This window comes from Camelus ferus, chromosome 4, assembly GCF_009834535.1.
Source record: "Camelus ferus isolate YT-003-E chromosome 4, BCGSAC_Cfer_1.0, whole genome shotgun sequence".
NCBI lineage: Eukaryota > Metazoa > Chordata > Mammalia > Artiodactyla > Camelidae > Camelus > Camelus ferus.
In genome coordinates, this window is record NC_045699.1 from 54,560,835 (window position 1) to 54,573,969 (window position 13,135).

The following is a 13,135-nucleotide window of genomic DNA, read 5'->3' on the forward strand; positions in this document are numbered from 1 at the left end:
AGACACACAACAGCTGAATTCTATTGTGTCTCCCCGAGTATTTTAAAGTAAATGGTCGACATCCTGACCGGCCATTAACTATTCTGGGAAGCCAGGGGGTGGGCAGGTATGTGGCAGGCTGTCAGGGCTCCACCTGGAGGGTTAGCTGGGACCATCCAAGATCTCACCAACCCCCTTAGCACCCTGGTTTTTCTCTGATCTTCAAAAACCCAGTCTGGTGGTTCTTTCATATCCTCCTGCTTTTTGCATTTGGGGCATAGTTTATTTCCAAAAAGACTTAACAGTTCATTTAATGAATGTGCATTTTATCTGAGTCTGGAATCAGGTTCACCTTATCTGAATCATGGAGAAAGTTCTGATCTTATCTTCAAAGAGAGCAAGAAGTATTTGTTGGTCTGAGCATGACATCATTTAATGACGTCAAACCCAGACTCCTGCCAAATCCTTGCACGGCGGGGCTCCCAGGCCTCTTCCAGGTACCTGGTATAGTTATAGTGGGTTTGATCACTTTAGGCCATCCTGCAAGAAGGTAAATTCTTCCTGCTGAGACCAGAACTCGGGAATTCGCTCTTTTGTTATAATTGTTCCCTAACTTCCCCAAAACTCAGGAACTCTGAGGCAGGAAGGTAAATTAGCAAAGCAGAGTTGTTTATCTTTTTAAGTACCTCTACCCTGGTTAGGGCTCAGAGCTGCTGCTCCCTGAAGTAGATGGAATTGAGTGTCAGGAAGAATTTTCTGAATTTGTGGAAAGCGCTGGGGCCCCATGTAACTAGGAGGAAGGAGAGCCTCCTTCCTGTTTACACCCTCCAGTGTCTAGATTTTTTTTTTAAGATATTGGAAAAGAATCATCTCAAATTACACTAGGATCCAAACTTGGACTTTTAACCTGATAATTAGCATTTTAAAAATCTGTTTAACACATCAGAGACATAGCTAATGAGATGTATCATTTCCAACTCAGAGCTAAAGGTAGTTTTTTGGACAATGCAAAACTGTACTGTCAAGTGCTATTCTCAGTTAAAATTTTTAATCAGAACAGTCATGGCTAGTTCAGAAAGTATGCCTTGGAAAAGGCTGATACAGTTTTTTAACTTCCAAAGAAGAAAAAAAAAAGAAGTAGGGCTTCTGCTCATCCACTGTCACCCTTGAACTGTGAAGCATCCAGGAGAGAGGGACGATGCTGACAGTGTTCTTGGAGATGCTGGGGAGGGAGGCTCAGTTATTCTGGTCTCCATGATCAGCAGCAGGAGATAAACAGAGGCAAGTTCTTCACTTCACCTGAGCAGCCTCAAAATAGACTTAGGCTTCCTAGGAAGTATGGGGAAATCCAGGTTTTGTTCAGAAAAAGCGTATTGTCTCCTGGAATTTATTGTTGCTGCTAATTTCATCGTGGCCCTACAGAATAAGTCTCCTGCATTTTTAATGAATGAATCAGTGACTAAGTGAACTAGAGAATTAGTGATTTGCCTTTTGGCTTCTTTTACGTTGCCTTCTTCTCATGTCAACTGTCGTAAGGTGTTTTCTGTTTCAGTAAAGCGGTGATTTTGTTTTAATCATATTTCAGTCCCAGCAGCTTCCTACTACTTTCCTACTTTTTTTTCCCTCCCAAAAGCCAAAAGAGATGGAAGGAAGGGTCTACTTAACTCCCATAAAGAATATTAGCAGTGACTCATTGGCCAAACGAAGCCAGGGGTGGGAGGGTCATGGATAATCTTACTCTGATCCTAGCAGCACTGTGCCTTTTTTTGTTGGCCCACTTATTCCATTAATAACTTTCCACAGAGTAGGCTAATTTGGACCTAGGTTTTCTTTAAGTTCGAATGGCAGCCCGTAAGTTTCAAGCATTAAAATTTCCTATACTTCTTAATGACATAGAAGTTACTGACAGTTGCCTTCCCAAAAGAAACTTCAGTCAATGTTTTCTAAGGGTAGTAACAGCTCCCTTGCCATGTATTTTTAGTTCATTCTAAAGATAAAAGAGCCACTAGGTAACGGTCATCACAAATAAATAAAAATAAAATAAAGATATTCGAGATTATGAATATTAAGTACAGACTTTGACAAAAACCAAATATGGACTGGAAGATCCTTTGAGACCAGAAGGTGTTGACAAAGAAGGAATAGTCATTACTGTTGCCTATTACTAAAGAAGGAATAATTGTATATATATGAATATATATAATAATTTTTTACATATTTATAACTTGATTGATTTAAGTCTAAAGAGGAATATGGGAAAACAGAATAAAGGAAACTAATAGTTCATGGATGTTTTTCAGTTTTAAATAAGGAAAAATTATTGTGCAATTTTGCGTTGTTACTATGCGGTAATACCAGGCAGCCTATAGACTTGAGATCTGAAACAAAGCTGACAAAAGTGCTCGTGAAGTCCTTGAGGGAAATTCGAATTAAGCTCACAACTTACCACTGAATTATCTGAGAAAAACCAGAGGACTTTGGTATGGGGTGGGGGGAATCATCCTAGAATTTGAAAATTAATCTGAACGAATGCCAAATAAAGTGACACGGGCTTGATAACTGATGAAAAACATGATGCGCTTAAAACCATTAGGAAGATGTAGGTTTCTTATTTAACCACGAAGTTGGAGCTGTCACATATAAAACATTTTAGGAACTAGATGGGAGGTACCGTAGTCCACTACGGTTGTTTTCAAAGCAACATTCACTCCTTAACTAAGGAGGATTGTTGTGTCGTCTGGGAGAACAGAACTGTGCGGTCAGTGGCTTTTTGGTTCTGTGTTTATAATGCACATGGTCAATTACAGCCATGGCAGTGGGGCACTGTCGCTCTTAAAGGGCCATTGAAGAGATCTACTGTTTGCCAGTATTTTATTTTGGAAAATTTCTCCCAGAAGTTTCCTGTCTGCAGAATAATTGCATTACATCTGGCAGAGAGCCATGCTTTCAAGATCTGTGCATGCAAAAGGACCTTCTTTTTAGAGTTGGGGACGTACACATAGCTGTATTACATTTCTGCAGAAACTTGCTGTGAAATATTTTGAAAAATTCTGGTACAGTTGCTATATAATCCCTTCTACTTTAGAAATTATTTGAACAATGTTGTCAGATGATGATCCAAATACTAGTTTACTTATTTTTTAATTGAAATATAGTCAGTTTACAATGCTGTGTCAATTTCTGGTGCACAGAATAATGTTTCAGTCATACATATACGTACATATATTCCTTTTCATATTCTTTTTCATTATAGGTTTCTACAAGATACTGAATGTAGTTCCCTGTGCTATAGAGTAGAAACTTGCTGTTTATCTATTTTATATATAGTAGTATCTGTAAATCTCAAACTCCCAATTTATCCCTTCCCACCCCTTCCTTCCCTTGATAACCATAAGTTTGTTTTCTGTGTCTGTAAGTCTGTTTCTTTTTGTACTATTTTTTTTTTTAACTTTTTCCCCCACAGCTTAAGGAAGGCACTGGGGATTGAACCCAGGACCTCATGCACGCCAAGCATGCGTTCTACCATTGACCTCTACCCCCATTCCCCCAATTTACTTTTAAATTTTAAAATGGGACTAGAATTTATTGAAAGTTCTCCGAACACCCAGTAAACAAAATGGGATCAGGAAAATCGTGACATTTAGGTACCAGTTACCACAGCAAAATGACTATGCAAAGGATTTTTAGAAGAGAAACCTCTGTTTAAAAGATCTTGCCCTTGTTTGAATTTTCCTTTCAGTTAGTTATCAGCTAACTTCTTGGGTTCACATCCATAGGAGGTATGGCCTCTAACCCTGACTTCTGTATTCTCTTTATTCCAGAAGCCTCCCCAGCTTGCGGAGGATGATACCCGGCTGAAAACCGAGAGAGGCCACTGCAGTGTGGACCCCCGGGAGCCCGCCACCAGCTCTCTTCCCCCAGATCACAAAAACATGGAAATTGAGGTCTCTGTTGCAGAATGTAAAAGTGTTCCTGGGATCAGCCCTACTCCACATTCCCTGGACCACTCCTCTCCTCTCTACTCGGCCCCCCACAATGGCCTCCTCACTGATCATCATGAATCTCTGGATAACGATGTGGCCAGAGAGATCCGATATCTAGACGAGGTGCTGGAGGCCAACTGCTGTGATTCTGCTGTGGAGGGAACTTACAACGGCACGTCGTCCCCAGAGCCGGGAGCGGCCATCCTGGTGGGCAGCGGAAGCCCCCCAGCCCACACCCCCGCCCAGCAGGAGCCCGCCGAGAGGGCGGCCGGCAGGCAGTTGCCTCCGCACATCGAGCTCCATCAGAGCGACTCCGGCACCATGGCAGAGGGTGGAAGAGCCAACGGCCACCCCGCTAACCAGCCCAGAGACCTGCTGGGGGACAGCCCGCAGGTACCCGTGAGCCCCAGCTCCTCCACCAGCTCGCGGTGCTCCTCCCGAGACGGGGAGTTCACGCTCACCACGCTGAAGAAGGAAGCCAAGTTCGAGCTGCGTGCCTTCCACGAGGACAAGAAGCCCTCCAAGCTCTTTGAGGACGACGAGCGCGAGAAAGAACAGTTCTGCGTCAGAAAAGTGAGGCCTTCGGAAGAGATGCTGGAGCTGGAGAAGGAGAGGAGGGAGCTCATCCGGAGTCAGGCCGTGAAAAAGAACCCTGGCATCGCCGCAAAGTGGTGGAACCCTCCGCAGGAAAAGACCATCGAGGAGCAGCTGGACGAGGAACATCTGGAGTCGCACAAAAAGTACATGGAGCGCAAGGAGAGGAGGGCGCAGCAGGAGCAGTTACTAATGCAACAGCAGCAGGAGCAGCAGCGGCCGCAGCCCCCACCGCAGTTCTGCGCCGCCACCGCATCCTCGGAAACCGCAAAGGAGGACATCGTCACCGAGCAGATAGATTTCTCTGTGGCTCGCAAGCAGTTCCAGCAGATGGAGAGCTCCAGGCCAACAGTGGCCAAGGGCCAGAGCACACCCAGGCTCTTCTCTATCAAACCCTTCTACCGGCCTCTGGGGTCAGTCAGCTCGGACAAGACCCTGACCATCTCGAGGCCAGCTTCCGTCCGGGGACCTCCCGAAGACTCAGCGGCAGCCAAGGGGCAGAAAGCCCACTGTGCCCTGGAGAGCCAGCCTTCCGGAGGAGGAGGCCAGGCCAGCACAGCTCCTCAGGGGAAGGAAGGGCCGTACAGCGAGCCCTCCAAACGCGGGCCCTTAGCCAAACTGTGGGCAGAGGACGGAGAGTTTACGAGCGCCCGGGCCGTCCTCACCGTGGTCAAGGATGACGACCCTGGGATTTTGGATCAATTTTCAAGGTCAGTCAACGTCTCTTTGACCCAAGAGGAGCTTGACTCTGGTTTGGATGAGTTGTCGGTGAGGTCCCAGGACACCACCGTCCTGGAGACGCTGTCCAATGACTTCAGCATGGACAACATCAGTGACAGTGGGGCCTCCAATGAGACAACCAACGCCCTCCAGGAAAACTCGCTGGCTGATTTTTCTCTGCCCCAGACTCCTCAAACCGACAATCCGACTGAGGGCCGAGGAGAGGGGGTCTCCAAGTCGTTTAGTGATCATGGTTTCTATTCCCCTTCGTCAACACTGGGAGACTCGCCCTCAGTCGATGATCCCTTGGAATATCAGGCCGGTCTCCTGGTGCAGAATGCCATTCAACAAGCCATTGCCGAGCAAGTGGATAGAGCTGTGTCTGGAACCAACAAGGGAGGAACAGAACAGCCAGCACCTGAAGCAACTCTTGAGGAAGCTGCTACGGGAGGCCCCAGCTCAGAGAAGCCTCAGAGCGTGTTCGAACCACCTCAGGTGTCCTCTCCTGTCCAAGAAAAAAGGGATGTATTGCCAAAGATTCTGCCTGCTGAAGACAGGGCACTCAGGGAAAGGGGGCCTTCCCAGCCTCTGCCTGCCGTGCAGCCCAGTGGCCCAATAAACATGGAGGAGACCAGACCAGAAGGGAGCTACTTCAGCAAGTACTCGGAGGCAGCTGAGTTAAGAAGCACAGCCTCACTTCTGGCCACTCAAGAGTCCGATGTGATGGTTGGACCCTTCAAGCTGAGGTCCAGGAAGCAGCGGACTTTGTCCATGATTGAAGAAGAGATCCGAGCAGCCCAGGAGAGGGAAGAGGAGCTGAAGAGGCAGAGACAAGTCTTGCAGAGTACCCAGAGCCCCAGGGCCAAGAAGGCCCTATCACTGCCCTCCCGAACATCATGCTACAAAACCGCCCCAGGTAAGTGGAGTGCGGCAGACCAGAGACAGATGCTGCAGAAATTGATTTCAGTGCGGCGTTGATTTCAGCTCACGGGGTTCTGTGTGGAGGCTCCCCTGCAGTAAGCGTCAGGGGCTCACTGGTGTGGGGATTTCAGTGTTCGGAGACCTGTAACAGGAGGATCAGAACGTCCCCTGGCAGAAACCTGAGCCTGGATGGTGTTTGCCATTTCCCAGAGAATGGACTAGCGCCTTTCCCGTCGTCCTGCTATGGACTTGGCTTGGTGTGGAGAATGTTTCTCTTTTTATTTGAAGGAGCTGAGGGAGAGGTTCTGTGTGGCCCAGACCCAGTTAGAATTGGCCCATGTGTGGGCTGTGTTGAAGTCAGTAGCTTGACCGTCAGTATCTGCAGTGAAATCAAGCCTCATTGGAGGCCTGATTTGGGGGTGTCTTCTCCTAACCGCTTTTGAACGCTGAGTCTCGTCCCAGCAATAATAGTTATGAGTTAGTGTTGTAGACTGACGCATAGAAGATATTTTGTCCATCTTCTGTATGATTGGGTTTGTCTTCCTTTAAGTCACCACAAAGCAATTACTTTGGAATCAGGGTGGTTTCATCTTCTTGTGTCCTGTGACCCTTTTGGAAAAGTTGGGTTACTGTATGTAAAGAAAGTCCTTTAATCTCCTCCCATCGCCTGGACAGTCCCTATCTTGAATACTTTGTATAGATGGCTGGTGTTAATTACAGTGGTAATTATAGTGGCTACCATCTTGGATAACGGTGATTTTTATTTCTCATTTGGTCTGGTCATTTTTATTTTTCATTTGGATGTGATGGAACTTGGGGATCCACATAGACTACAGAGACAGGCTGCTCAAAGTGTGGCCCAGGCTCATTCATGACTATTCTGGGTCCATGCTGAGAGAAGTACAGACATTGGGAGTAAGTGAATACTCTTGGAGCAATTTGATATTGTCCTCAAATCCAAATGTGGGATTGTGTATTTTTTAAAAGAATTGGCCCATAATGGACTGGGCAGGAAAACTATTCTTTCACCAGAGATAATGTAAGAAATGTTGCTTTAACGTATAATTACTGGCATTTAGCTTGGTCCATCCAGGTCTTAATCCCATCTTGACACCTGGCTTCCATCAAATCTATAATGACACAAGTTAACTCTTTCTGTTATTAATTTTTAAATTTTGAAACAATCTCAAAGCTAGAAAAGTTCCCCAGTAAAGTACAAATTTTTTTTTATTTTGAATTATTTAAGAGGAAATTTCTTTTAATTTCTGGGTAGCCACTGCTGTCCCCCAACACCCTCCTCACCCAGCTGGGGCTCCAACACCCGGTGCTGGGTCCGCCGTCTCCCCGCCCACCCTGCACATCACTCTGGGTCACTGTGGCCCCTCCCACCACCACCACCACCCTTGCAGACACCCATCTCGTTCAGCCCTGCCTAATGGCTTTTGGACTAAATTATTCAGAAAGGAAAGGGAAAGGGGCAGGAAGAGGACTAGCACGGGGACTTTCCCAGTATGTTTTTTAATTCCTTCAGGTCATGGGGCAATGGCCCGCTGAGTGTTTGAGACAAAGAAAATTTTCAGGGAAGGTTCTTTTCTTAATCAATGCTGAACAGTGGCTGGTTGGCTCTTCCTGAAGATCCTCACTTGTCACGTTCACTTCTGTGGGCTGGCTTGGCACAGAGATGCCAGTTGGGCGTTCTATAGGGTGTCCTAGAAAATGTTTTCATACCACTTGAACTCAGCCCAGTCTGGGGAGCCTACTTCACAAGGAAGGGCTTGGAAAGGGCCAGCAGAAGAACCTGCAGTCTCCCTGGTGGAGGAAGCCTCTGCAGGCATCTCGGCCACTTCCGCTCACATCACAGGCGGGTCCCACGGCCCTCCTGTCAGTTATAGCTGGCTCCGCTTCCCTAGCCCTCCCTCTACGTGATTTGATTATAGGACCTTCTCTAAGGTGCATGTGCTCAGTGATATTTTCAGTTTTCTTCACTCCCCCTCTTGGTTGAACCACTCACCATATTGCCCCGCTATTTACTTCTAGAACACAGACCGAAATTAAGACATTTTAACAATTTCTCCTAGTTCCCTGACCTGCAGTGGTCTGCCAACCTTCCCCACTAGGCTTAAAACAAGACAGAGTCCTAATGTTTGCCCTCAGCATCCCGGCAGCCCTGGACCGATTTCCCCCGGACTTACCCCTATGCTGATACTAATCTCCTCCCCCATATCCCATCCCCATAGGGTTGATTTCTGCCCCTTTAGTAAGATGGCAGTTCATCCATGCACGTCTGCACACATGAAACCAAGGTGGCAATTTCATAACAGAGCACAGAGCATGGAAGGCCACCTGGCTGGGGAGGTGAGGACACTTCCTCAAGTCTTCCCTTTTGGGGGAAACTGTCATCTCAGCTTCGAATTGAAGGAGTAGAAGTTGGGTTCAAGGGGTGGGGGAGATTGTTCCACTCGGAAGGAGGGGCACCTGGAGAGGACCAAAAGGCAGAGAGTGAGGCACATTTGAGGTGCCTAAATAAGGCTAGGGTGGGTTAAAGGAAGAGACTGAAAACAAAAGAAAACTGATTCAGAACCGGACAGTGAAGAGCTATGTAAATCATGTTACAGGTTTTAGATTGTAGACTTTATCCTGTGGTCAGTGGGAAGCCAGTGAGGATTTTCAAAGGGGTAATTATCTCCATTCATCTCCAAGCTGTCTTGCCTTCATCCATGAATTGATGGATTAAAAGTCTTCCTGCTTTAACGAGTCCATTCCACAGCTTCTTTTCTATGTACCAGCATGTCTAAAGCTCTGCCACCATCTTTTTTTTTTTTTTTTTTTTTTTGATGGAGGTACTGGGGATTGAACCCAGGACCTACCACTGAACTCTACCTGCACCCCCCACCTGCCGCCATCTTGACAAATGCCCTGCATTATGGGAGAGGCCATACTCCCAAGAACGAACACATGTGGGCCTTCTCTTGTTGGTACTTAGAAGTAGAGAATAAAGCAAGTGCTTCAGCAAGTTCACAAGGCTGATTTGAAGGTGTGACCCACACTGCCGTGACGTGCCCTTGAGGAATGAGTTTGGGGGGAAAACCCAAACATTTACTGAAGTTACAATGTAGACCTTTTCAAAATGTCTTTTCAACAGACAGTTCTCTGTTCAGCGCCAATGTCTATTATTAGATATCCTGGTTTCACTGCCAAGTTCCAGGCATGCCAGAGAAACCCAGTTAGTTAGGTGACGATTAGTTTAGTTTCTGAAAGTTTCTGTTTTCCTGCCAGGTGTTGAGTTGATCTCCCACATCAGACAGTTTGCCCGGTGGGACGTTACGGAGTGCGGTCAAGGAGAAGATGTGGGTACTGAGTCTCCTAACTTGTTAGTGTCTGTTCATGACTTTTAATACGTGGAAACATGTGGTCATGATACATCTTATAAAAATAAGATTTCCAATCGCTTTCGACATCTGTTGTCAGTTTGAACTAAGATCATATGAGAGACGATCATTACATTATTATAAAGCTTATTGACTAGGTCTTTTTTTTTTCCCTTCCTTATCTCCTGATATCACAAAGAAAAGTTCTAGACAGAAAAAAAAAAAAGACTGATGTCAGCACAGTATTCATGCATCAGAGCCTGGTGGCTTCTCTCCATGCTCGATTCGAGCTGGGTGAGGCCCGGGCTCCCTGCAGATGCCCTCCTACCCAAGGACACAGTAGGAGACCTTGTGTCAGTAACTGATGGAAGGATTCCCTCCCAGGTCCAAGTGAGAGAGGGCTGTCCTTCAGGAGTGCAAGTGCCTCCCTTTCCTGCCCGCGGGCACGGACTGTGCAGCGTGTGGGAGCCCAGCTGGCCGTGTGAGGGCGCTAAAGCTGAATGCTGGGACGCCCTACAGATGGGCATGTCTACCACCACGTTCCCAAAACACTCTCTGGTGACACAAGCCTACTAATCCTGGTGGCTGCAACTCACCACACCCTTGAAGCTGTGTACTGTACGAGTTATTTCGCGCGCATTCTTCTCCTTCATCACTTTCTCATTTAATCCTCCCAACAGCCCTCTAAGGTAGGATACAAATTATCTCGACTCTTGAGACCCAGATAATAGTCTGAATTTTTCTGGTTTTTAGAAAAGCCGTAAAGTGTATTCACTTTTATTTAGAAAAGCCACGCAGTGCATGCACGATGATTCAACGCACTCAGTGGAGTCTGGGGCAGCACCTGTCATCAAATTAGATTTCTGCTGTGAAACTTCCAGGAAGAGCTAGCTGTATTAAGGGAGATCGATAAAGACCAAGATGAGGCCTCGTACCAGTTCAAGTCAGGTTTTGCTGCCAAATATGTAAGTCATGACGAAACTTAGTTTTCAGAGTGGTTTTGTTTTTGGATTTTGGAATTGTGCCTAAGGGGTTGTGAACCTGTAATCTTATTCCCTCTTCAGCACTGGAGGCCCAGAGACATTAGGTAACTTGCCCGGGGTCACCCAGCTAGGAAATGGTAGACAGAATCCCAGCTTCAAGTCCAGGCTCACTTGACTCCAAAGTTCATACTCTTTCTACACCCTTCCTTGCCCTCTGCTGAACCTGCGCCCTGCCCCTGAGGCCTGTGAGATGTGTAGTAACAGCTCCCCTCTCCCGCTCTGAGCTCAGTCTCCCTCTGCCGTCTCCTGGGCTCAGGCCTGACCCCTGCATTTTCTTGGGTCCCTCCCGCCCCTCCTGTCTGGAGCTGCTATCGCTCTGTAATCCTTGGCTCCCAGGGGCCTGAGTGGGTGAGTTTGCTTCCAGAGGCCATGAGACAGTGCTACGTTAGTGATCCGGAGTGGTTCGTTGATACTTTTCAAACTTAGTTCCAAAGTTCCAGATTACAGTGGTCAGAGCTGCTGGTACCGTCCAATGATCTGAGCAGGTGGCCAAGGGACTAGTCTGGTCTGGCTGCTCTTTCTGAAAGTTCCTGCCCCAGGAGGAAGCTCAGTTATCCACTCCAGAGACCGGCTCATGGCTTGAAATCGTTGAAAGGGCTGAGTACCTAAGCAGGGAATCAATTCCTAATGTGAGGATCATAAGCGTTCACTCTGTGACCTGAACACGTTTGGCGGAGTGGGACCAAAGCTGGCTAAATGCGCTCACTGGTGGTCATTGAACACCATGATTGCTCTCTTTTGCTCTCTTAAGATTGTTCCTTCTGCCTTGGACCAGAAACTCCTTGTATTTTATTTATCTGAACCCAGCAAATATGTTCATTTAAAAAAAATGCGTGTCCTTTGGGAAGGAATTGGTAAGAAAAGTCTAGGTCGGGGTAGTGGTTGATAAATGAAAGTGTGGAGGGAGATCGGAATTTCTCAAATTACAGAATTCAGAGTTCTTTTTGGACATTCCCCTCAATAGTTTGAAAAGGGCAGCTGCCCTGGTTAAACCTGTCAGCCTCACTCCTGAGAAGATACAGAAGATTCTTCTGGGACAAGCCTACCATCGTGGCTTCTGGGACATAGAACTTTGGAAAAAGAACACACTTCCTACCATGACCTTCTGTACATGGGTTCTGCTGTCACTGCTAATTGTGCTGGGTCTTCTGATGCACCCAGGGTGTCTGGGTTGGCTCCCAGGGGTGTTCCTGCCTGGCTGGGAACACCACGTGACATCCTTGCCCCTTTACCCATGCCTGGCTGCTCCTCGCTCCAAGTTAGGAGAGCTGCTTCCAAAAAATCAGACTCAGCCACATAGGAAGATGCAATCTTGAGCTGTGAATGAAAAGGTGAATCAAAGGACCTAATTTTTATAACATCCCTGCTCTACACATGGTAAAGAAATGTGAGCTCATGTAAGCCAGGCCTGGGAGCAGGATGTCCCTCGTGACTGCTGGAGTTTAGGGCAGGATATGACAGTCTCTTATGAACTGCGGTGACTTGCTGTGTGCTTCCCAAGGAGACTGGTATTTCGGGTCCATTTCATTTTTGTGAATAAGCTACTTACTACTTCAGGGGAAAGGACCAGGGGTGGTGATGGGAAGAGTGTGTAGGACTGGCCATTACAGCACCAAAGAATGTAGTCATGTTTCATGCAGTGGTGTTGTATTTCTCATGACCTTGACTGTACATATCAACGTTTTCCCCCAAAGTTCTGTGCCTCTGACATCACAGGTATTCCCAGTTTCTCTGGCTTTTATTTCTTGTTACTCACATATAAAATTCATACCCTTTGTGAAATAGCTGGTCAAGCGTAATTATGGGCTTACATGTGACAGTCAGTTCTCTGGATTCACATTTAAGTTCAGATCCTGACGCCACTGCTTGTTAGCTGTGTGACCGACTTACTTCACCTCTCTAAACCTCAGTTTCCTCATCCGTGAAATGGGAATAAAACAGTACCAACTTCATCAGTAAGTTAGGACACTGCCTGGTGCACAAAAGGCTTCCAATAAGAGTTACTATTATTGTTGTTATAGTAGTTATTATGTTTTAAGAAAGGGCCTAGAAAATCTTAGCAGAGTTACTTACAATTTATTCTTTTGTAGCTACTGTGACCCTGACATAAATAGCACAATGTGCTTTATAAGATTACTTTCTAATCTTAGTTGAGATTTTTTTTCAGTTACTTCCCTTAGAATTAAAGCTTCTCTTTTAAAATCTGAGTTCAAGCATTAGTTTTCAATAGTCGGCTGCTATTTCACAAAACAAAGATCATTGTTAAGCATATTGGGTGACAATAATGTTACAAATTACCATGGAAATATTTTTTTGGGGGTGGGGGTGATAATCTTCAAACAGCCAAGCCCACCATGTGGGTAGAAAGTGTTTAACCAAAAGATCTTGGTGGGGGAATTGCTGCTTACCAGGATTTTCGTTCTTACTATTTAATGAAGTTTTTTTCTTTTCTGGGTCTTAAATTATGCTTCCCCCCGAGATGCAGAACGCTGCCCTTCTCCACTGTTCATTTTCTAGTTTCATTTGG

The 13,135-nt window shown here is 46.3% G+C and overlaps 1 protein-coding gene across 6 annotated transcripts in view; it reads left to right on the top strand.

The window, feature by feature from the left end:
• Nucleotides 1–13,135, top strand: part of PALM2AKAP2 (PALM2 and AKAP2 fusion) — a 425,013-nt gene that overhangs the window by 389,515 nt on the left and 22,363 nt on the right. For all 6 annotated transcript variants that reach the window (XM_032478148.1, XM_032478149.1, XM_032478150.1 and 3 more), the window contains one exon: nucleotides 3,801–6,192. In XM_032478148.1, the coding sequence (XP_032334039.1) occupies nucleotides 3,801–6,192 (2,392 nt within the window). The remainder of the gene's footprint in view (nucleotides 1–3,800; nucleotides 6,193–13,135) is intronic.